The sequence below is a fragment of the Coregonus lavaretus genome, assembly GCF_964263955.1.
Source record: "Coregonus lavaretus genome assembly, chromosome: 9".
NCBI lineage: Eukaryota > Metazoa > Chordata > Actinopteri > Salmoniformes > Salmonidae > Coregonus > Coregonus lavaretus.
The window spans coordinates 47,500,042-47,526,031 of NC_139996.1; the positions used below are offsets into that span (position 1 = coordinate 47,500,042).

At 41.3% G+C, this 25,990-nt stretch overlaps 1 protein-coding gene across 2 annotated transcripts in view; it reads left to right on the forward strand.

The window, feature by feature from the left end:
• Positions 1-1,734: 1,734 nt before the first annotated feature.
• The window catches only part of LOC311134983 (ethanolamine kinase 1), a 62,892-nt gene continuing 38,636 nt past the window's right edge, over positions 1,735-25,990 (forward strand). The window contains exons 1-2 of one of the 2 annotated variants that reach the window (XM_084168775.1): positions 1,735-2,199; positions 22,711-22,973. In XM_084168775.1, coding sequence (XP_084024901.1) covers positions 22,741-22,973 — 233 coding nt within the window. In that variant the 5' untranslated portion in view covers positions 1,735-2,199; positions 22,711-22,740. Of the gene's footprint in view, positions 2,200-16,156; positions 17,612-22,710; positions 22,974-25,990 lie in introns of those variants that run through there. The other variant, XM_084168774.1, reaches the window with a different exon arrangement.

Genomic DNA, 25,990 nt, shown 5'->3' on the forward strand with positions numbered 1-25,990 from the left:
AAACTGGTGACAGTATGATATCTAAATCCTGAATAACTCAGTCTATCAGTCTATGTTAAATCATTAGGAACAAAATAATTATTACATTTACGTCATTTAGCAGACGCTCTTATCCAGAGCGACTTACAGTTAGTGAATATATTTTATTATACTGGCCCCCCGTGGGAATCGAACCCACAACCCTGGCGTTGCAAACAACATGCTCTGTCAACTGAGCTACATCCCTGCCGGCCATTCCCTCCCCTACCCTGGATGACGCTGGGCCAATTGTGCGCCGCCCCCTGCTGATTTTGTACGTTTGCCCACTGACAAAGAAATGATCAGTCTATAATTTTAATGGTAGGTTTATTTGAACAGTGAGAGACAGAATAACAACAATAAAATCCAGAAAAACGCATGTAGTGAGTGTGGTGTTGCACCTTGTGGAGTATTCGTTCCTTCTGCTTCTATTCGTCTACTTCTCATCCGTGCTTGCTTCGTCGTGGGTTCTGTTAGATTGGTAGCTAGCTGGCTGTGGCTGTTGTGGTAGCAGGTCGTTTTGACGTAGCTGTGTCGGAGCGTTGAGCTGGAGCTCTGGCTGGTAGCGAGTGCGGGAGGCAAGAGAAGGGTGCATCCATCCCTTAATAGCATGAGATTGACACATCGTATACACACCACAGTAACCCATTTTGCCACATATAACATTTCCAGGTTGCTAAGTATCAAGGAGTATAGAAAATTCCAGCCAAATTTGACAGCGAGGAACTATAAAACTTTTTCAGTGCGGCCTTGCGCAGACTGATCCTCCTTCCCTTGGCAGTCTGTCCTCTGGGCCCCTCACCATTAAAAGACCACCACAACATGTCTCCTCCACTGTTCCCCCAGAACCAACCCATGAACAAAGGTTTTCACCCCCGAATACAAGGCCCTCGGTTCCCTCTCTTTCCTTCATTCTATCGTTCCGAAGGATATGTTTCCTCGGCTCTCCTCCCGGCATCAATGCTAACACAGCGACTGAATTGCATTTCAGCTTCTGGATTGTTGCTCTAACTGCTTACAGTAGCTGACTGTGGGGTATTCTTTTGAATACCAGATACGGTAATAATGACTTTCAACAAGTAATTACTACTTAGCATCCCTTTTGATTAGTGACAAACCAACATGTTTTTGTTTGAAGTACAGTACAAACTTTAACAGAAAATCTGAAATAGTAAGCCATTATGATTAACACAGTTAACATTTGACAAGTTAGGATTTGGGGAAAAGGTTTTACAGTAGCTTATTTCTTCTCCAATTATTGAGCCCTGGAAAAACCCCACTCCCTGTCTGATATGCATGTGGCAACCATCATGTCCTGACTTGACATCTGAGATAAAACATTAAACAGCCCGGTTTGTTAGTTGGCCCATGCCGTGTGTTAAATGGAATGGTTGTGTTTCTGGGAATGTGACCTGAATCCTGCTAAACCGCTGTCACAATCAGTAACTTACAGCCAATAGACATAGTCTAAGGACATCATTGCACATTAAATACAGATAACAGAAACTCACTTGACTTTGGTACAAAACAGTTTATTATATCACAGGTTACCAGCTTTTGTTAATAAAGTACATACAAACAGATTGTACATCTAGTCACCTGCTCATGTATATGGACTTTGAGTGATTGACTTTTTGGTTATTAATAAGTGACCAAGAGCCATCACATGAAATAGCTTCATAGACCATTTCAAATCCTCACTGTCTCTTTACTCTGGTCCACATTATCCTGTTTCTTTCTTTCTCTCTCTCTCTCTTTCTCTCACTCTCACTCTCACACACACACACAATTTCACATGCAGCCTCACATCACCTCTAGAAACCAAGAACATTTTCAGCTGGTGTTTTTATAAGTCTACACATTTTATTATGTTTATTTCTTTCCGAGCCCATGCTTGTTTTAAACGTTCCTGTGTGTTTCTGGCTCCCTCTAGTAAAGTGGGCGCTTGTGTACTTAATTCCATATACTCCTGTGCTGCTGCTCCATATCCTGGTCTGTGAGCGAGTATCAATACCCCGAGACGGCTGCTCCTTCTTTGCTGCGCCGCGATGGAACATGGCAGTTACATTACCATCTCAATGTAAATCTCTTTCATACACGAAGACAACAAGCCAATACAAGAGGAGGGGGACATTTCTTTGCTCCCCCTGACAGCAGAAATTAGAACAGCATTCAACACAGGTCTGGATGCCTTGCTCTATTAGGGCTGTGTAGTGAGACATCTGTAGAAAGAGTATGTGTGTGTGTGTGTGTGTGTGTGTGTGTGTGTGTGTGTGTGTGTGTGTGTGTGTGTGTGTGTGTGTGTGTGTGTGTGTGTGTGTGTGTGTGTGTGTTCTGCTGCTCTAACAAAGCAATGGTAAATGGGTGAGTAAACACTTATAAATATGTTATAAATTAAATACTGTAGTTACACATTGAACAGTTCCAAAGTAAACCACTTTGAATTGTTGTATGTGGGTATTGCTCTTTGTCAGGAAAAGGGCACTGTAAGTGAACAAGCATTAGGGACATGTTTTTATGACTATTTTCTGCATTATTACCCACAATTTGTCCAGACGAAATATGGACAGTAAATAAAACAAAAATGTATGTAGACTTTCAACATTTATAGCACAGGACACTTGATAATGTTTCTAACATTTTATAAAACAAGAGGGAGCCAGCAGCGTTGAGGCTAGACTGTGTGATCAGAGATTAAAGTGAATATGTAATTAACACTCTCCCTATAATTGCTATCAGACATTCTTTTCATTTGAAGATTAAATGATTTATGTTCTCTTCCAAACCAAGGTCAGATACCCAGTCATACATATTTAATAAAACAGGCAGGATTAACACACGGGCGGGCAGGCTAGCTGCTAAGCTAAATGTCATGCTATCGTATGCTCTATCGGGCATGTCTAAATGAATGAAATGGCATATCCAAAGTACACTCATCATGCAGCCAATTTTTACTGTAAAATTAAATCAAACTTGGTGATGGAGTGGGAGTTGTGCTTAGCTACGCAGTCGTGGGTGAACAGGGAGTACGTTAGGGGAGTGTGTGTGGAGTAGGTGTTGTTGCTTATCCTGTATTTGTGCATATTAATATGCATTTATGGGCCTATCTTAATTCGTTATTATCTCACAGTGCAAAATGGTCTATTTCATTGAACCATGTAGTGCTAATTTCCCCTACTTAGAACAAAAAACAGTTGGGTCGTTTCATTTCGGCGAGCCATGGCACCCACAATCTCAGATTGTTCTGAAATGGTTTCTGTAGTTAGAAAAATATAAAATAATAATTCCTGCAACATTATTTTTGTTGAAAGACAATTTGAACTCTGAGAAATTACGCTAATTAATTGCACCCAAATTGGCCATTTTAATTGATAGGATTCATATAATATTCAATAAATCTAGTATCTTAACAATCCAAATAAATGGTCAAAAGCCATCCACGGACCCCCCAAACCCCACACCAAGCCCACCACAATGGCCAGTATACAGTATCAGGACAAACTGAATAGCTTTCATGGAGGACTGGCTTGAATTGTGAGGATGACTACACAATTTATTTTCATAATGAACAAAAGCTATTGGGTTTCTACCCAAAGTTGCAAAGAAAATGTACTCGGTTCTGGCAACCCATCATGACGCACACCTGGCAACCCTCATTACGCACACCTGCGCCTCATCATGAGGCACACCTGGATTTCATCACTACCCTGATTACTTCCCCTTTATCTAGTACTCCCTAGCATCACTCTTCAGGCAGTATTGGTTCAGTTTTCATGTCCAGACGCTGCGCTTGTTTTGTAATGCTCCATGTTCATCATTATTCTTCCTGTGTCTACGTTACAAATGTTTTTGAAATTGTATAACTGCCTTAATTTTGCTGGACCTCAGGAAGAGTAGCTGCTGCCTTGGCAGATCCATAATAAATACAAATAAACAACACAATAATATATAAATAATACTTGTCAAACATAGAGTACTGTATACTGGCCATTAGGGTTTGGGGGGTCCATGGGTGGCTTTTGACCATTTCTTAAAATCATTTAAGACGTTTGGTCCAAATCGGCTGTTGTGTACTATATTTATTTTATGTTACACGAATCCAACAAATTGAAATGGCCAATTTGGGTGCATCAATTAGCTTAATTTCTTAGAGTTCAAATTATCTTTCAACAAAATAATGTTACAGGAATGCTTATCTTGTCTGTTTCTATCTACAGAAACCATTTCAGAAAAATCTGAGATGGTGGGTGTCGAAATCCTCTTTCTTGTTTTTCTTGAGGTGGAACGATTCAGTTGCCAGACCTTAGCTCTCCAGTACTCGCTATAAAACTAATTTGGGGACTCATCTGGTGATGTGGTTATGGTGGCTGGGTCTCCGACAGATGATTTCAGCACTTAACCCACTGCCATGCTCGATAAACACAGCCCCAACCGCTGTACTGCTTCCCTCGTATCCCACTATTAGCATTTATTAGCATTCACAGTCCGAGGAAGTCTCTGGTAAAATGTTTTCCGAAATGGAATATATATTCCAGGAATGATACAATTTATGGGGAAATATAAGAGTGTTACCGGAGCAGGCTCGAGACTGTATTTGTTCTATGCTAAGCACCACTAGCTGTGGAAAGGCGGCAGGTAGCTTAGTGGGTAAGAGCATTGTGCCAGTAACCGCAAAGGTTGCTGGTTCTAATCCCCGAGCCGACTAGGTGAAAAATCTGTCTGTGCCCTTAAGCAAGGCACTTAACCCTAATTGCTCCTGTAAGTCGCTCTGGATAAGAGTGTCTGCTAAATGACTAAAATGTTAAATGTAATGTGAGGGATATGGCTGCTTCTGCCAATAAACATCACTGATTCACAGAGGGTTAGGGTTCTACAAGGATGTTGGGTTGCTTCCCAAATGGCACCCTATTCCCTACAGTGTCTTACTCTTGACCAGAGCCTTGGGGATGGTCAAAAGTTGTGCACCATATAGGGAATAGGGTGCCATTTGGGAAGCAACCCAACATCCTTGTAGAAGCTGCTTTTAGTATTAGACTAGAGACATTTCTGTGGGTGACCTCATGGACTGTGGTTTGGATGGCGCCCCAATGACGAACATTGTTTAAAGCTATGGCAAAGGATGACAGAGAAGTGTACAGTACAACATGACCTCAACGTTTCAATCCTCGTCTGCTCTACATTTGACGTAGTTGCCATCACATTGAGTGTTTCTCCAACATTTTATGTGTTTCTCTAACTCTTGACGGTCAAGTCAATTGATTGGATAAACATTGCCTACACATTTTCATTACACTCTGGATACATAAAGGTTTATTTTTGTTCTTAAAGGGGTACAAACGCTTGTCACTGTAGTGGTACCCTCTAAGGTATGCCCTTTGTACCTTTAGTTGTAGGTACTTAATTGTACCCCTGCGGTTCGTACCTTAAAAGAGCCAATAGTGTACCTTAGGGGACAGGAAAGTACAGGTACAAAAGCATACCTTTTTAGGGTGCCACCACAGTGACAAAGCCATTTGTTCCTTTTAAGTGGAAAAAATGTACCTCTAAAAAGGTTTTGGGGTGTTGTTTTAACAGGGTGTAAATGATCTGCATATTTCCCAGGGTGCCTTTCAAGTTAATTTTAGAGTTGCCAGTACCGTGTTTGTTAGTGACAGAGACATGGTTGTTGCGTTCAATTGCTTTTAGTCCTGTACCCTTCACCAAGTGAGTGCCTAAGTGAATATTTATAATTGAAATTAAACTCTATGACCCACCCACATGAAAAAAATACTAGTTTACTATAGAATACTACAGTGCTTACTATATAATTCTATAGTAAACTGTAGTATACTGTAGAATACTATAACAAATGGTAATATTCCTCGAGCATGTGTAGTACTTACTATAGAATGTTGTAGTATACTGTAAAATACTATAGTAAATACTACAGTAATGTCCACAAAAATGGTACAGTTTTTTAACTATAGTAATAATACAGTATTTACTTTGCATATACCCTTCCCATTCCCCTCCCCCATATCCCAATTGGTGCCACCCATAAGTGAGGAACCTACATGCCAAGGATAGCCTAGATGTTCTTTACCATTAGCCCATCAGCTCTGCCACCAATGCTCCTTATAGGACACATCACTGCATGTTGTACTTCTCTGTAAATTGGCCATCTCTGTATACCTGGCGCAAGACCCACTGGTTGATGCTTATTTACACTGAACAAAAATATAAATGCAACATGCAACAATTTACATTGTACTGAGTTACAGTTCATACAAAGAAATCAGTGAATTGAAATAAATAAATTTGGCCCGGCCTAATCTATGGATTTCACATGACTGGGAATACAGATATGTATCTGTTGGTCACAGATACCTTAAAAAAAAAAAAAGAGGGGCGTGGATCAGAAAACTAGTCAGTATCTATAATAATAATAATAATATGCCATTTAGCAGACGCTTTTATCCAAAGCGACTTACAGACATGCGTGCATACATTTTTTGTGTATGGGTGGTCCCGGGGATCGAACCCACTACCTTGGCGTTACAAGCGCCGTGCTCTACCAGCTGAGCTACAGAGGACCACCCATTTCATTCAGTATCTGATGTGACCACCATTTGCCTCATGCAGCGTGACACATCACCGTCGCATAGAGTTGATCAGGCTGTTGATTGTGGCCTGTGGATTGTTGTCCCACTCCTCTTCAATGTCTGTGCGAAGTTGCTGGATATTGGTGGAACTGGAACACACTGTTGTACACATCGATCCAGAGCATCCCCAACATGCTCAATGGGTGACGTGTCTGGTAAGTATGAAGTCCATGGAAGAACTGGGAAATGTCCAGCTTCCAGGAATTGTGTACAGATCCTTGCGACATGGGGCTGTGCATTATCATGCTGAAACATGAGGTGATGGTGGCGGATGAATTGCACAACAATGGGCCTCAGGATCTCTTCACGGGTTCCCTGTGCATTCAAATTGCCATCGATAAAATGCAATTGTGTTCGTTGTCCATAGCTTATGCCTGCCCATACCATAACTCCACCGCCACCATGGGGCACTTTGTTCACATTGTTGACGTCAGCAAACCGCTCGCCCACACGACGCCAAAAACATGGTCTGCGGTTGTGAGGCTGGTTGGACGTACTGCCAAATTCTCTAAAACAACATGGTAGAGAAATGAACATTCAATTCTCTGGCAACAGCTCTGGTGGACATTCCTGCAGTCAGCATGCCAATTGCACGCTCCCTCAAAACTTGAGACATCTGTGACATTGTGTTGTGTGACAAAAATGCACATTGTAGAGTGGCCTTTTATTGTCCCCAGCACAAGGTACACCTGTGTAATGATCATGCTATTTAATCAGCTTCTTGATATGCCACACCTGTCAGTTGGATAGATTATATTGGCAAAGGAGAAATGCTCACTAAGAGGCATGTAAACAAATTTGTGCACAACATTTTAGAGTAATATGGTTTTTGTGCATATGGAACATTTCTGGGATCTTTTTTTTCAGCTCATGAAACATGGGACCAACACTACATGTTGTGTTTATATTTTTGTTCAGTGTATAAAAAAAAAACTCTTAGGCCTCACTCACCCCTCATCCTCCACATACAGCACCCGGTCTGCCAGTCACATTCAATACATTCTACAGTTTACTACAGTCTGCAAAAACACTACAGTAAATACTATAGTACCCCAAAAAAATGTTACTACAGTATTTCAACTATAGTAACATGTAAATACTATAGTATGCTACAGTCATGTCTGCAAAAACACTACAGTGAATACTATAGTATTTATAGTATTTTATCATGTGGGAATACATCACATGTACCATAAGGCCATAATTTGAAAGGTTTACACAGTGGTCTGAAACTTCTGGTTTGCAAGCCACATCGGGCAAGTCACATTATGCTTCACTTGCAAAGTGATATAGTCATTTCCATGTAAAAGTACCCATGAGCATCAAAATGTGAAGTTCATAGGAACATATCAAATTGGGTGTGAAATGAAAGCTAAGAGTCTATATTTTGGGGAAATTAAGGTATAGATAATGTTTTCTACCATTTTACATCATAAACATTTGACATACAGTACATTCGGAAAGTATTCAGACCCCTTGACTTTTTCACATTTTGTTACGTTACAGCCTTATTCTAAAATTGATTAAATTATTTTTTTCCCCCACATCAATCTACACACAATACCCCATAATGACAAAGCAAAAACAGGTTTTTAGAAATGTTTGCTAATTTATTAAAGGTAAAAAACGAAAATATCACATTTACATAAGACCCTTTAGTCAGTACTTTGTTGAAACACCTTTGGCAGCAATTATAGCCTCGAGTATTCTTGGGTATGACTCTACAAGCTTGGTACACCTGTATTTGGGGAGTTTCTCCCATTCTTCTCTGCAGATCCTCTCAAGCTCTTTCAGGTTGGATGGGGAGCGTCGCTGCACAGCTATTTTCAGGTCTCTCCAGTGATGTTCGATCTAGTTAAAGTCTGGGCTCTGGCTGGGCCACTCAAGAACAATCAGAAACTTGTCCCGAAGCCACTCCTTCATTTTCTTGGCTGTGTGCTTAGGGCCGTTGTCCTGTTAGAATGTGAACCTTCACCCAGTCTGAGGTCCTGAGCACTCTGGAGCAGGTTTTCATCAAGGATCACTCTGTACTTTGCTCCGTTCATCTTTCCCTCAATCCTGACTAGTCTCCCAGTTGCTGCCACTGAAAAACATCCCCACAGCATGATGCTGCCACCACCAAGCTTCACCGTAGGGATGGTGCCAGGTTTCTTCTAGACGTGACGCTTGGCATTCAGACCAAAGAGTTCCATCTTGGTTTCATCAGACCAGATAATCTTGTTTCTCATGGTCTGAGAGTCTTTAGGTGCCTTTTGGCAAACTCCAAGTGGGCTTTCATGTGCCTTTTACTGAGGAGTGGCTTCCGTCTGGCCACTCTACCATAAAGGCTTGATTGGTGTAGTGCTGCAGAGATGGTGGTCCTTCTGTAAGGTTCTCCCATCTCTACAAAGGAACTCTGGAGCTCTTTCAGAGTGACCATTGAGTTCTTGGTTACCTCCCTGACCAAGCCCTTCTCCCCTGATTGCTCAGTTTGGCCGGGTGGCCAGCTCTAGGAAGAGTTGTGGTGGTTTCAAACTTCTTCCATTTAAGAATGATGGAGGCCGCTATGTTCTTGGGGACCTTCAATGCTGCAGAAATGTTTTGGTACCCGTCCCCAGATCTGTGCCTCGACACAATCCTGTCTCGGAGCTCTACGGACAATTCCTTCGACCTCATGGCTTGGTTTTTGCTCTGACATGCACTGTCAACTGTGGGACCTTATATAGACAGGTGTGTGCCTTTATAAATCATGTCCAATCAATTGAATTTACCACAGGTGGACTCCAATCAAGTTGTAGAAACATCTCAAGGATGATCAATGGAAACAGGATGCATCTGAGCTACATTTTGAGTGTCATAGCAAAGGGTCTGAATACTTATGCAAATAATAAGGGTCTGAATACTTATGCAAACATTTCTAAAAACGTGTTTTCGCTTTGTCATTATGCGGTATTGTGTGTAGATTGATGAGAATTTTTTTATATTTAATCAATTTTAGAATAAGTCAACAAATGGAAAAGGGGTCTTAGAAAACACCTACCAGAAATAGTCTTAAACAGTATTAGAAATAGATCAAAACACAATAATGTTGAAGTAAAGACCACTGCCAACTAATATCAACACTTATATTTAGTTCTGGAGAAATGATTTGCCTTCTGTAAGTTCAAGAAACATTTCCTTATGCCTTGTAATTCTGTTACCAAAAACCCACATATTTTGAGATATTTTCTAATTTCTCTCCCTAATGAGGAGGGATGGTAATGAAAGTTCACAGAAGTAACAAGTAAAGGTTGACCTACCAAGTATTTAGTGTTTTTACTTATATACTTTTTTTTACATTAATTATTAATTGATTAACACTCGTAATTCTGTTACCAAATCAGTAACAGAATTACCAAAAAACCTGATTTCCTCAGATTCACAGAGCGGCACACAGCTGATAATATTCCAGCCATAATTGCCAACAACTTTGCAGAGTTTTGAATTGAAGGCAAGGTTAACTGGATTGTTACGGACAATGGAAATGTTTTCAGAGACACTAAAAAAACATGGCAGATTACAAAGTAGCACTTGGTAGCTACGATTTGATGTATGCGTTTTCACTTGTCAGGGACTGGTCCAAATTCACATTTCGCCACCCCCATCTAGCCAGCTAACTAGCTGTGTGAGTACTTGACGCGGTTCACTGAGGGTTAGTGCTATCCGGGGTCCTTGGGACTTCCCTACGCTAAACCCTAACCTTAAACCCTACGCTAACCTTAACCCTTACCATAACCATTTTAAATTTCAACTTCAATGGGCTAGGGACGTCTCAACGATTCCGGATAGCAAGGACCGTTCACTGAAGCAACACTTGGGGCGAGAGGCAGCGCTGTGCCAGTGGCGAATTCTGTGATTTATGTTTTTCCTTACAAGTGACAACTACCAGAATTTTGTGGCTACAGCCCTAAAATCAATGAAAACTCAATACCAATACATTGAAAATGTGTCCTATGTCATTTTTTTGGCTAGCATTAGGCAGCTCAGTCTTCAGAGCCTGGGACAATTTTCTGCTGGAATCAATGCAGTATATCCTCCTTTCACTAGAGTAACACCGTTTTTCCGTAAAAAAATCTATTCTTTGTGGTGCTTACATTGTTTTTTCCTCAAATTTAAGAAAACTTTCAGAGTAACTTTGTAGGTCTGTTTTAAGCACAATCCATCCAGAAAAACATGTTTTTTCATTCCAGCTATAATAATACAAATATTGGCAGATATATCGGTTATCAGTGAATATTCCCACTGTAAAATCGGAATCGGTATCGGATCCAAAAATCATATATTGGTTGGGCTCTACTAGTATTAGCCGAACAATGTTCTTGTCATGCTTTGTGGGGGGTTTTCTTCAAATTACGTCCATCTCTGATAATCTACTCAGGAAAGGGCTAAAAATAGCCCATAATAATGTATACAGTGGGGGGAAAAAGTATTTAGTCAGCCACCAATTGTGCAAGTTCTCCCACTTAAAAAGATGAGAGAGGCCTGTAATTTTCATCATAGGTACATGTCAACTATGACAGACAAATTGAGAAAAAAAATCCAGAAAATCACATTGTAGGATTTTTAATGAATTTATTTGCAAATTATGGTGGAAAATAAGTATTTGGTCACCTACAAACAAGCAAGATTTCTGGCTCTCACAGACCTGTAACTTCTTCTTTAAGAGGCTCCTCTGTCCTCCACTCGTTACCTGTATTAATGGCACCTGTTTGAACTTGTTATCAGTATAAAAGACACCTGTCCACAACCTCAAACAGTCACACTCCAAACTCCACTATGGCCAAGACCAAAGAGCTGTCAAAGGACACCAGAAACAAAATTGTAGACCTGCACCAGGCTGGGAAGACTGAATCTGCAATAGGTAAGCAGCTTGGTTTAAAGAAATCAACTGTGGGAGCAATTATTAGGAAATGGAAGACATACAAGACCACTGATAATCTCCCTCGATCTGGGGCTCCATGCAAGATCTCACCCCGTGGGGTCAAAATGATCACAAGTGCGCAAAAATCCCAGAACCACACGGGGGGACCTAGTGAATGACCTGCAGAGAGCTGGGACCAAAGTAACAAAGCCTACCATCAGTAACACACTACGCCGCCAGGGACTCAAATCCTGCAGTGCCAGATGTGTCCACCTGCTTAAGCCAGTACATGTCCAGGCCCGTCTGAAGTTTGCTAGAGTGCATTTGGATGATCCAGAAGAGGATTGGGAGAATGTCATATGGTCAGATGAAACCAAAATAGAACTTTTTGGTAAAAACTCAACTCGTCGCGTTTGGAGGACAAAGAATGCTGAGTTGCATCCAAAGAACACCATACCTACTGTGAAGCATGGGGGTGGAAACATCATGCTTTGGGGCTGTTTTTCTGCAAAGGGACCAGGACGATTGATCCATGTAAAGGAAAGAATGAATGGGGCCATGTATCGTGAGATTTTGAGTGAAAACCTCCTTCCATCAGCAAGGGCATTGAAGATGAAACGTGGCTGGGTCTTACAGCATGACAATGATCCCAAACACACCGCCCAGGCAACGAAGGAGTGGCTTCGTAAGAAGCATTTCAAGATCCTGGAGTGGCATAGCCAGTCTCCAGATCTCAACCCCATAGAAAATCTTTGGAGGGAGTTGAAAGTCCGTGTTGCCCAGCGACAGCCCCAAAACATCACTGCTCTAGAGGAGATCTGCATGGAGGAATGGGCCAAAATACCAGCAACAGTGTGTAAAAACCTTGTGAAGACTTACAGAAAACATTTGACCTGTGTCATTGCCAACAAAGGGTATATAACAAAGTATTGAGAAACTTTTGTTATTGAGCAAATGCTTATTTTCCACCATAATTTGCAAATAAATTCATAAAAAATCCTACAATGTGATTTTCTGGATTTTTTTTTGTTGTCATTTTGTCTGTCATATTTGACTTGTACCTATGATGAAAATTACAGGCCTCTCTCATCTTTATAAGTGGGAAAACTTGCACAATTGGTGGCTGACTAAATACTTTTTCCCCCCACTGTATAGCCTTAGAAATAAGTTTTATGAAATCAATAACTTGCTAAAATCAGATAATATTAAATGTGCTTATCAAGTCATATAATAAGTTGCATGGACTCACTCTGTGTGCAATAATAGTATTTAACATGATTTTTGAATGACTGCCTCATCTCTGTACCACACACATACAGTTGAAGTCGGAAGTTTACATATACTTAGGTATACTTAGGTTGGAGTCATTAAAACTAGTTTTTCAACGTAATTTCTTGTTAACAAACTATAGTTTTGGCAAGTCGGTTAGGACATCTACTTTGTGCATGACACAAGTCATTTTTACAACAATTGTTTACAGACAGATTATTTCACTTATAATTCACTGTATCACAATTCCAGTGGGTCAGAAGTTTACATACACTAAGTTGACTGTGCCTTTAAACAGCTTGGAAAATTCCAGAAAATGATGTCATGGTTTTAGAAGCTTCTGATAGGCTAATTGACATCATTTGAGTCAATTGGAGGTGCACTTGTGGATGTATTTCAAGGCCTACCTTCAAACTCAGTGCCTCTTCGCTTGACATCATGGGAAAATCAAAAGAAATCAGCCAAGACCTCAGAAACAAAATTGTAGACCTCCACAAGTCTGGTTCATCCTTGTGAACAATTTCCAAATGCCTGAAGGTACCACATTCATCTGTACGAACAATAGTATGCAAGTATAAACACCATGGGACCACGCAGCCTTCATATCGCTCAGGAAGGAGACGCGTTCTGTCTTCTAGAGATGAACGTACTTTGGTGCGAAAAGTGCAAATCAATCCCAGAACAACAGCAAAGGACCTTGTGAAGATGCTGGAGGAAACAGGTACAAAAGTATCTATATCCACAGGAAAACTAGTCCTATATGGACATAACCTGAAAGGCCGCTCAGCAAGGAAGAAGCCACTGCTCCAAAACCGCCATAAAAAAGTCAGACTACTGTTTGCAACTGCACATGGGGACAAAGATCGTACTTTTTGGAGAAATGTCCTCTGGTCTGATGAAACAAAAATAGAACTGTTTGGCCATAATGACCATCGTTATGTTTGGAGGAAAAAGGGGGTCGCTTGCAAGCCGAAGAACACCATCCCAACCGTGAAGCACAGGGGTGGCAGCATCATGCTGTGCGGGTGCTTTGCTGCAGGAGGGACTGGTGCACTTCACAAAATAGATGGTATCACGAGGAAGAAAAATTCTGTGGATATATTGAAGCAACATCTCAATACATCAGTCAGGAAGTTAAAACTTGGTCGAAATTGAGTCTTCCAAGTGGACAATGACCCCAAGTATACTTCAAAAGTTGTGGCAAAATGGCTTAAGGACAACAAAGTCAAGGTATTGGAGTGGCCATCACAAAGCCCTGACCTCAAACCTATAGAACATTTGTGGGCAGAACAGAAAAAGCATGTGCGATCAAGGAGGCCTACAAACCTGACTCAGTTACACCAGCTCTGTCAGGAGGAATGGGTCAAAATTCACCCAACTTATTGTGGGAAGCTTGTGGAAGGCTACCCGAAACATTTGACCCAAGTGAAACAATTTAAAGGCAATGCTACCAAAATTCTATTTGAGTGTATGTAAACTTCTGACCCACTGGTAATGTGATGAAAGAAATAAAAGCTGAAATAAATCATTCTCACTACTATTATTCTGACATTTCACATTCTTAAAATAAAGTGGTGATCCTAACTGACCTAAGACAGGGAATTTTTACTAGGATTAAATGTCAGGAATTGTGAAAAACTGAGTTTAAATGTATTTGGCTAAGGTGTATGTAAACTTCCGACTTCAACTGTACAATTATCTGTAAGGTCCCTAAGTAGAGCAGTGAATTTCAAACACAGATTCAACCACAAAGACCAGGGAGGTTTTCCAATGCCTCGCAAAGAATGGCACCTATTGGTAGATGGGTAAAAATAAAAAAGCAGACACTGAATATCCCTTTGAGCATGGTGAAGTTATTAATTACACTTTGGATGGTGTATCAATACACCCAGTCACTACAAAGATACAGGCGTCTTTCCTAACTCAGTTGCCGGAGAGGAAGGAATCTGCTCAGGGATTTCACCATGGCTGTAGGAGAAAACTGAGGATGGACACATCACTGAGTACCACTCTTCATATTTTCAAACATAGTGGTGACTGCATCATGGTATGGGTGTGCTTGTCATCTGCAAGGGAGTTTTTTAGGATAAAAATAAATGGAATCGAGCTAAGCACAGGCAAAATCCTAGAGGAAAACCTTGTTCATTCTGCTTTCCAACAGATACTGGGAGACAAATTCACTTTTCAGCAGGATAATAACATAAAAGACAAGACCAAATATACACGAGTTGCTTACCAAGACGACATTGAATGTTCCTTAGTGGCCTAGTTACAGTTTTGACTTAAATCGGCTTGAAAATCTATGGCGAGACATGAAAAAGTCTGTCTAGCAATGCTCAACAACCAACTTGACAGAACTTGAAGAATGTTTTAAAGAATAATGTGCAAATATTGTACAATCGAGGTGTGCAAAACTCTTAGAGACTTATCCAGGAAGACTAACAGCTGTTATCGCTGCCAAAGGTGATTCTAACATGTATTATACTTATGTAATCAAGATATATTATTGTTTTACTTCTCATAAATTCTTTACAAATGTTAACATTTTTTGTCCACTTTGACATTACAGAGTATTTTGTGTAGAACATTGATGACAAATGACAATTAAAACAATTTTAATCCCACCTTGTAACACAACAAAATGTGGAAAAGGTCAAGGGGTGTGAATACTTTCTGAAGTATTTGATATTTGGTTGCGTTGTCAACCAAACACAATTCAATATTACTTTTGTAATACTGTAAATAACCTAAAGTTAAGGCTATCTTACAAACAAATGTAACATTAAACCTTAAAATGAGTAACACGTTCATGGCCACCTTTTGAGGTTACTGTAACAAAAATGTATTCTTATGTTATCACATAAAGTGCGCATGTTCAAGATAGCATGGCATGAATAGGTCGTCGCAGATTTGTGGAGATCTTCACAATTGCTGTAATAATCTGCGCAACATCTCGAACAGCATTGATCACTTGCACAATGTCTTTTTAATGTAATCTCAACTGCAATCCAGATCATTTGGTTATGCTAGATGAAGCACAGTGATAACAATCTGTAATATAAATGAAAATATCTGACATTGTATTCCCATTTGAACTTTGCTGTGCTTTTAAATGTTTGAAAGCGCAGTGATAGATATTTGGGTGACAACTAAACCAAATATCAGACATTGTTTTTTTTACATTGGAATTTGGTTGTGCTTTTAGATGGTTGAAAGCACAGTGATGATAACAAATTGGAAATTCAACTAACTTTTGTCTGTCTTTATGAGTGGGTGAACATAGGTTGTAATCTCATTGATCAATACCTCAATGGGGGGGGGTGGGGGGGTGGATAGTGACGAAGTGAAAGTCTGTGAGAAAAAGTGAAGGAAAGACAGAAAGTGTGTGTGTGTGTCTGTCAGTCTGTCTGTCTTTGTATCTGTGTATGTGTGCCCTCCCAGTAGCCTTTATACTGTTCTCCTAAATCATTTATGTAGACACTCATCTCTCTCAGTACACAACGTCTTTGATGATGAGGTGCCCTTTGATGACAACTGAATTTAATTTGCATCTAAAAGCCTAGAAAATATTGAATTCATGATGATCAACACAATCTTGACTTCTAAGCAATTACTGTAATTATGTAAAATGTAAAACTTTGGACCACGTTCTGAATAATTCAAAATGTAAACAGACTTATTAAATATCATCCATTCAATATGGTAGAATGTTAAAGGGGAAGTTTAGGATTTTACAACTTGATGTTAGATGGCTCCTCACCCTGAAAGGAGAAACTGTAATGCATGGTTCGGTTTTCTTTAAACAGAGAAAACCGAACATTCTAACATCAAGTAGTAAAATCTGGAACTTCCCCTTTAAAATATTCCATGGCAGTGAACTAGCGTGATTAGTCATGCTGAAAGGATGCTAAATGATGTGATGTTTAAATACGTTTTAAAAACACCACAGAGATAGCTATGCTCAGACAGTCCCCTTGGTAAAACATATTTGCAGTCACCCCAGCCAACTCTATCAAAAATCTTCTTCACCCATCCCACACAATCTGCAGCACATTGGTCATTTCTGTCTGCAGTCAAAGGTACATGTGCTTGACAGGCAGCCACAAAAATTGTTAATAGATAGCCCCTATCTATAGTATGTACAATCATGTTTTAGCTTGGGTTGTGCCTAGTGTCTGTGAGTTCGATGGTTAATGTGTAACCCCCGCAACTAACTCAATCTGGAGTCGTGGAGATGCCCAGAGGAACATTGCTCTTTGATAAGCCAGCTGGTGTTGGGTGCTGAGTCACTGGACACACGACTGGACAAATAGGTGACAAGTTAGCACACATAATGACAGTTTGACTGGGCCCACACCACCGCAGGACAACGCTGTGTCTGAACACTGTGTCTGAACAGCGCATGTTGGACTGAGCATATTTGGACATCACTTTTATATCACTTGGTTGAACAACACTCAACTTGGGACGTACTACTAGTTGGTCGGAACACTGCTCAACTTGTTCTAAATACTACTCCACTATCTTGGTTGGACTACCACTCAACTTGGTCTGGCTACCGGTCAACGTGGTCTAAAAACTATTTAACCAGCTTGAGCTGACTACCTCTGACCAGGTTTCAAACCCTGACCCGTCTTGAGTAGTAACCCTGCTTCAGGAGGTCATGGATGGTGGCTCTAAAGGACCCAGGGGTCAGCTCCTGCACCTGGATGTGTGTGTGGATGAGCAGAAGCCTCGCAGCGGTGTCCTAGAGCTCCTTGGGAGACTGAGGCCCCAGTGGAAGCCACAGGACATCAAGATGAAGGTAAGTGAAGGTATCATGATGAATCTAAGTTGTCACATGAGTATGCCAATGGGCAAAACTGGTTGAAATGATGTTGTAATGCTGTAATTTCAACCAGTTTTGCCTGCTGGAATGTAAGTGAGAAGTATTAGTGTTCTGAGAAGTGAGTAGTATTAAACCCTGGTTTTGTTGTCGTGTGCATCAGGCCTTGAACATGTTTCAATGAAAAAACATTCCCCTCAACCTTCATTGCATCGCAGCGCTTGAGGCGCCACTACAGACTCAGGTTCGGTCCCAGGCTGTGTCACAGCCGGCCGTGACGGGAAACCCCAGGAGGCGGCGCACAATTGGGCCAGCGTCGTCCGGGTTAGGGGAGGGTTTGGCCGGCCAGGATTTCCTTTTCACATCGCGCTCTAGTGACTCCTTGTTGTGGGCCGGGCGCCTGCAAGCTGACTCGGTCGCCAGCTGGACAGTGTTTCCTCCGACACATTGGTGCGGCTGGCTTCCGGTTTAAGCAGTGCGGCTTGGCAGGGTCGTGATTCAGAGGACGCATGGCTCTTGACCTTCGCCTCTCCCAAGTCCGTAGGGGAGTTGCAGCGATGGGACAAGACTGTAACTACCAATTGGATATCACGAAAATAAAAAAAACATAGAAATCACATAGAACATCTGTCCTCAGCTAACATAGCTTCTCTTAAGGACTCCATTCGTGTGTGCAAGCAGTGGGGCAATCTCCCGGAGAAATAGGATCTATGTTTGTCAGGGTCACAGTGAAACGGGACTGACCTCTCAATCTAGAACAGGTCTTGTTTAAGCACACAGAGAGATGAACGCTAACCCCCAGAGTTCCCTCTCAAGCCCTCTCAATCACTATTGTGTCTGTAGGTTTGTGGGGACTCTGAGCAAAAATATTAAACAAAAAATAGACACTCTTGGTTCATAAAGACGAAGCTGTTCAAAAACGAGAGAAAAGTGGATATATAGACATCTCAGAGAAGTTCTCTAAAAGTAGGCAGCATAGCCTCTCAAACTGTCTCTGGATTGAATTGAAGCTTTTCTGTATGGCTCAATCTCGACTCCTAGACAGACATGGCCGAGTTGAATAGATATGCGTCAGACTGAATTAGGGCGAGAGACTTTTCAGTCAGTTGGATAGAGAAATTACCCTCAGCAGAGCTTAGACCAGGACATCTAGTTTCACTGACTGGGTTGTGTTCATTAGACACGAAACCGAACAAAACGGCCTGAAACAGGGAGGGACTACCTAGACTTAATGTACTTTTTCTGTGGAAAAGATTGAGAAATTCTTACTGCACTCCAATTCATCCAATTCATTTTGTGGTCCTCATACCTCTATTGAAGTACGAAACAGGTGGTCTAATCATCTTTTAAACTCCTTAAAAAAGTAATCTATTCAAACGAGGCAAATACCTCTCCTTGAACCAGGCCCCGTGTTTTGGGAACAGGAATACAACTAATTGTTGTTTTAAGTTGGATCTAGGAAGAGTTATACTAACGAAGCATGGGTTCCATCAAATGTGAGTGCACAACAGCATGAAGGCTACAGTGGCATTGGTGAACGGTGCTCACCACATTGCGCAAACCCAGAACCAAATCTTGGCCAGCTAACAATTGTTCTTAGAGTCAACTCAAGTTCGCGACAACATTTGTGATTGCTAGCCAACAAAAGGCAGATTCTCGCTAGAATACACGCCCACACATGTAAATGTAAATGCATGGTCCTTCATGTTCAAGAATAGGTTATGGGTTTGCTTTCTTTGTCCCACATACCACACCGGTTTGATGACAAAAGCCTGTGGCATTGTATTACAATAGCCTATCTTGTGTTAGCTGTGGCATGTTTGTTCAAATGGCTCTCAATCCAGCGCTATGAATACTTCATCAAATGTCAAGGTGACCATGTTTGTTCTCTGCCACTCTCGATGAAACATTGTGTTACATGCAGTCCCTTCGGGGTTTGAGGAGACCTTGGGGGACAGTGGGAGTGAGAGAACGCTGAGCAGGCAGTAAATGGAAATAAACGTGCATTGATGTGCATGTGGAGGGTCTGATATTGCTTACCATGGTCACATCATAACCACTGAACATTTTCCTGTCAGTGCTCAATAATGCAAGTGGCCTGTAGGGTTTGTCCTTGAAATTGTCCCAATCAGTTACGTAATACACTGGAGTGACTATAAATGCTTACAAGCAGGATATTTAAATGTTTCATTTTAATAGTTCCTCAAATTAAAGGGATAGTTCACTCAAATTACAAAATTACATATTGGTTTCCTTACCCTGTAAGCAGTCTATGGACAAGGTCAGACAGTAGTCGATGCTTTGGTTTTGTTTATCTGGCCACTCTCTACAGGGAAGGTAATGGTATGGTATTTTGGTGAACAATCCCTTTAATGAGTAGGACCATACCTCTCTCCCTCCCTGGATGAGTCTCCGCTGGCTTTGAATAAGAGATTGGATTGTCTCTCTTTGGTTATATTGTTTATTGGGCTCAATCATCATAACATTGATATTCTTATTGTAATGTAAAGTTGGAAGTCATAAACTATTGCGACCTGTCATAATACCATAACTTTAAAGGCTTTATGAATGCTGGCCCAATTTAAGTGTTATGCTATTACTTTAAACAGGAACTTATGACTTAATTTTAGGATCCACATGTATGTTATATTGAATGTTTTAGTTTTCTACGGAACAGCATTTGCCCACATGGAACACTCCACAGCACCGCAAATCTCTACTTTTTTCCATTTTTAATCTCATGCAGTTTGGACCTTTGTTTGGACTTATTCTGATCTTTTTGTGTGTTTTTCCCCTCTCTTTCCTCATTCATATTTTTATAAATTTTTGGACAGTGCAGGAACAGAGATTATTAGTCCACAGGCCTATCACCATAAACATACAAAACATAATTGATGTAGACATCATGCATAAAAGTTATATAATCTGATTTAGAACAGGGGGAGTGGGAGACACTCACATACAAAACAGGTAGACAGTAGTGATGGGGGAAAAATCGATACAGTTACATATCGGGATATTATTTTTTACGATAAATTGTATCGTTTCAATATTATTTTTGTGCTAGTTGGCTGTACCTGCACCAAAGCTCCAGTATTTCTTTCTTCATAGCTTGTTCTCCATCTTCTTTTTAAATAGGGAGCCAATTTGTTTTCAGAAGTTTTATTTCTATGACTGATCAAAATTCATTTTCTCATGGCACTCTCATGTCCATCTGCAACAGAGCAATACAGTGGGGTAAAAAAGTATTTAGTCAGCCACCAATTGTGCAAGTTCTCCCACTTAAAAAGATGAGAGAGGCCTGTAATTTTCATCATAGGTACACGTCAACTATGACAGACAAAATGAGGAAATAAAATTCTGAAAATCACATTGTAGGATTTTAAATGAATTTATCTGCAAATTATGGTGGAAAATAAGTATTTGGTCAATAACAAAAGTTTCTCAATACTTTGTCATATACCCTTTGTTGGCAATGACACAGGTCAAACGTTTTCTGTAAGTCTTCACAAGGTTTTCACACACTGTTGCTGATGTTTTGGGGCTGTCGCTGGGCAACACGGACTTTCAACTCCCTCCAAAGATTTTCTATGGGGTTGAGATCTGGAGACTGGCTAGGCCACTCCAGGACCTTGAAATGCTTCTTACGAAGCCACTCCTTCGTTGCCCGGGCGGTGTGTTTGGGATCATTGTCATGCTGAAAGACCCAGCCACATTTCATCTTCAATGCCCTTGCTGATGGAAGGAGGTTTTCACTCAAAATCTCATGATACATGGCCCCATTCATTCTTTCCTTTACACGGATCAGTCGTCCTGGTCCCTTTGCAGAAAAACAGCCCCAAAGCATGATGTTTCCACCCCCATGCTTCATAGTCTGTATGGTGTTCTTTGGATGCAACTCAGCATTCTTTGTCCTCCAAACACGACGAGTTGAGTTTTTACCAAAAAGTTCTATTTTGGTTTCATCTGACCATAAGACATTCTCCCAATCCTCTTCTGGATCATCCAAATGCCCTCTAGCAAACTTCAGACGGGCCTGGACATGTACTGGCTTAAGCAGGGGGACACGTCTGGCACTGCAGGATTTGAGTCCCTGGCAGCGTAGTGTGTTACTGATGGTAGGCTTTGTTACTTTGGTCCCAGCTCTCTGCAGGTCATTCACTAGGTTCCTCCGTGTGGTTCTGGGATTTTTGCTCACCGTTCTTGTGATCATTTTGACCCCACGGGGTGAGATCTTGCGTGGAGCCCCAGATCGAGGGAGATTATCAGTGGTCTTGTATGTCTTCCATTTCCTAATAATTGCTCCCACAGTTGATTTCTTCAAACCAAGCTGCTTACCTATTGCAGATTCAGTCTTCCCACCCTGGTGCAGGTCTACAATTTTGTTTCTGGTGTCCTTTGACAGCTCTTTGGTCTTGGCCATAGTGGAGTTTGGAGTGTGACTGTTTGAGGTTGTGGACAGGTGTTTTTTATACTGATAACAAGTTCAAACAGGTGCCATTAATACAGGTAACGAGTGGAGGACAGAGGAGCCTCTTAAAGAAGAAGTTACAGGTCTGTGAGAGCCAGAAATCTTGCTTGTTACCATAATTTGCAAATAAATTCATTAAAAATCCTAGAATGTGATTTTCTGGAAAAAAAATTCTCAATTTGTCTGTCATAGTTGACATGTACCTATGATGAAAATTACAGGCCTCTCTCATCTTTTTAAGTGGGAGAACTTGCACAATTGGTGGCTGACTAAATACTTTTTTCCCCCACTGTATATTTGGAACATCGAATCGCAATAAAATCACAGTATCAAATCGCAATACATACAGAATCGTGAGTGTCGCAATAAATATTGTATCGGCACCAATTTATATAATATCGTGAGTTCCCTGGCAATTCCCAGCCCTAGCAGACAGGTACACACATGGGTGGGCTGTGACGGCGCAGCTGAGCTTGCTCTCTGTGTGAAACCTCAGAGCAGGGAAGTAACGGCTCATGAGGGGGTTAATATGTGGATGAGAGTCAAGATCGTTACCGCTCAACCAGACTCTATCGACACCATCCTGACATTGTTGTCTTGTGTTCAGGTGTTCACCGAGGGCATCACCAACCAGCTCATGGGCTGCTTCGTGGGCTCGCTCCAGGAGTTGGGGGCTGTGCTGGTGCGTGTGTACGGGAGGATGACAGAGCTCTATGTGGACCGGGAGAGAGAGGTGGAGATGTTCAAGATACTCCACAGTCACAACTGCGGCCCGCAGATCTACTGCAGCTTCCAGAACGGCATCTGCTATGAGTTTGTGAGGGGGACCGTGTTGGACAACACACTGCTCACACAGCCTGACATCTATAGGTATCTGTGAAAATGTATAAATGTCTTACACATACTGTACATTTACAGTACAGAAAAAAATTACAGGGATTTCATCATGAGGCCATTGGTGACTTTTAAACAGTTACAGAGTTTAATGGCTGTGATAGGAGAAAACTGAGGATGGATCAACAACATTGTAGTTACTCCACAATACTAACCTAATTGACAGATTGAAAAGAAGGAAGCTTTTACAGAATACACATATTCCAAAACATGCATCCTGTTTCCAACAAAGCACCAAAATAATACTGCAAAGAAATGTGGGAAAGCAATTAACTTTTTATCCTGAATACAAAGTGTTATGTATGGGGCAAATCCAATACAACACATTACTGAGTACCACTCTCCATTATTTTCAAGCATAGTGGTGGCTGCATTATGTTATGGGTATGCTTGTAATCGTTAAGGACTGTGGATTTTTTCAGGATAAAAAAATAAAACGGAATAGGCCTCCCGAGTGGCACAGCAGTCTAAGGCACCCGGGTTCGATCCCAGGCTGTGTCACAACCGGCCGTGACCGGGAGTCCCATAGGGCGGCGCACAATTGGCCCAGCGTCGTCTGGGTTAGGGGAGGGTTTGGCCGTGGGGCTCATTGCGCTCTAGCGACTCCTTGTGGCGGGCCGGGCGCCTGCAGGCTGACTTCGGTCGTCAGATGAACAGTGTTTCCTCCGACACGTTGGTGCAGCTGGCTTCCGGGTTAAGTGGTCGGGTGTTAAGAAGCACGGTTTGGTGGGTCTTGTTTCGGAGGACGCATGACTTGGCCTTTGGCTCTCCCAAGCCTGTTGTGGAGTTGCAGCGATGAGACAAGATCGCAATTGGATATCACGAAATTGGGGAGAAAAAGAGGGTTAAATTAAAAAAAATAAAAAATAAGATACAAAAAATGTAATACAATTAAGCACAGGCAAAATCCTATGGGAAAATGTGGTTCAGTCTGCTTTCCACCAGACACTGGGAGATGAATTCACCTTTGAGCAGAACAATAACCTAAAACACAAAGCCAAATCTTCTCAGGAGTTGCTTACTAAGAAGACAAGTAATGTTCCTGAGTGGCCTAGTTACAGTCAAGACTTTAAAAGGGTTGTCTATCAGTGATCAACAACCTATTTGACAGAGTTTTTGTACAATCCAGATGTGCAAAGATCTTAGACACTTACCCAGAAAGACTGTAATCACTGACAAAGGTGATTCGAACATGTATTGACTGAAGGGTGTGAATACTTGTTCTAAACAAAAATATAAATGCAACATGTAAAGTGTTGGTCCCATGTTTCATGAGCTGAAATAAAAGATCCCAGAAATGTTCCATATGCACAAAAAGCTTTTTTCTCTAAAATGTTGTGCACATATTTGTTTACATCCCTGTTAGTGAGCATTTCTCCTTTGCCAAGATAATCCATCCACCCGAAAGGTGTGGCATATCAAGGAGCTGATTAAACAGCATGATCATTACACAGGTGCACCTTGTACTGGGGACAATAAAAGGCTACTCTAAAATGTGCAATTTGTCACACAACACAATGACACAGATGTCTCAAGTTTTGAGGGAGCGTGCAATTGGCATGCTGACTGCAGGAATGTCCATAGCTGTTGCCAGATAATTTAATGTTAATTTCTCTATCAGCGTTGTTTTAGAGAATTTGGCAGTACGTCCAACCGGCCTCACAACCACAGACCACATGTATGGCGTTGTGTGGGCGAGCGGTTTGCTGATGTCAACGTTGTGAACAGAGTGCCGCATGGTGGCGGTGGGGTTATGGTATGGGCAGCAATACGCTACGGACAACGAACAGAATTGCATTTTATCGATGGCAATTTGAATGCACAGAGATACAGTGGCTTGCGAAAGTATTCAGCCCCCTTGGCATTTTTCCTATTTTGTTACCTTACAACCTGGAATTAAAATGGATTTTTGGGGGGGTTGTATCATTTGATTTACACAACATGCCTACCACTTTGAAGATGCAAAATATTTTTGTGAAACAAACAAGAAATAAGATACAAAAAACTGAAAACTTGAGCGTGCATAACCCCCCCAAATGTGTTTGCTTATTTTGTTCTTTAAGCAATGGCTTTTTTTTGGCCACGCTTCCGTAAAGCCCAGCTCTGTGGAGAGTACGGCTTAAAGTGGTCCTATGGACAGATACTCCAATCTCCGCTGTGGAGCTTTGCAGCTCCTTCAGGGTTATCTTTGGTCTCTTTGTTGCCTCTCTGATTAATTCCCTCCTTGCCTGGTCTGTGAGTTTTGGTGGGCGGTTCTCTCTTGGCAGGTTTGTTGTGGTGCCATATTCTTTCAATTTTTTTATTGTGGATTTAATGGTGCTCCGTGGGATGTTCAAAGTTTTGGATATTTTCTTATAACCCAACCCTGTCTGTACCATTCCACAACTTTGTCCCTGACCTGTTTGGAGAGCTCCTTGGTCTTCATGGTGCCGCTTGCTTGGTGGTGCCCCTTGCTTAGTGGTGTTGCAGACTCTGGGGCCTTTCAGAACAGAGGGAAAAAAGTATTTGATACCCTGCTGATTTTGTACGTTTGCCCACTGACAAAGAAATGATCAGTCTATCATTTTAATGGTAGGTTTATTTGAACAGTGAGAGACAGAATAACAACAACAAAAATCCAGAAAAACGCATGTAAAAAATGTTATATATTGATTTGCATTTTAATGAGGGAAATACGTTTTTGACCCCCTATCAATCAGAAAGAGTTCTGGCTCCCAGGTGTCTTTTATACAGGTAACGAGCTGAGATTAGGAGTACACTCTTAAAGGGAGTGCTCCTAATCTCATCTTGTTACCTGTATAAAAGACACCTGTCCACAGAAGCAATTAATCAATCAGATTTCAAACTCCCCACCATGGCCAAGACCAAAGAGCTCTCCAACGATATCAGGGACAAGATTGTAGACCTACACAAGGCTGGAATGGGCTACAAGAACATCGCCAAGAAGCTTGGTGAGAAGATGACAACAGTTGGTGCGATTATTCGCAAGTGGA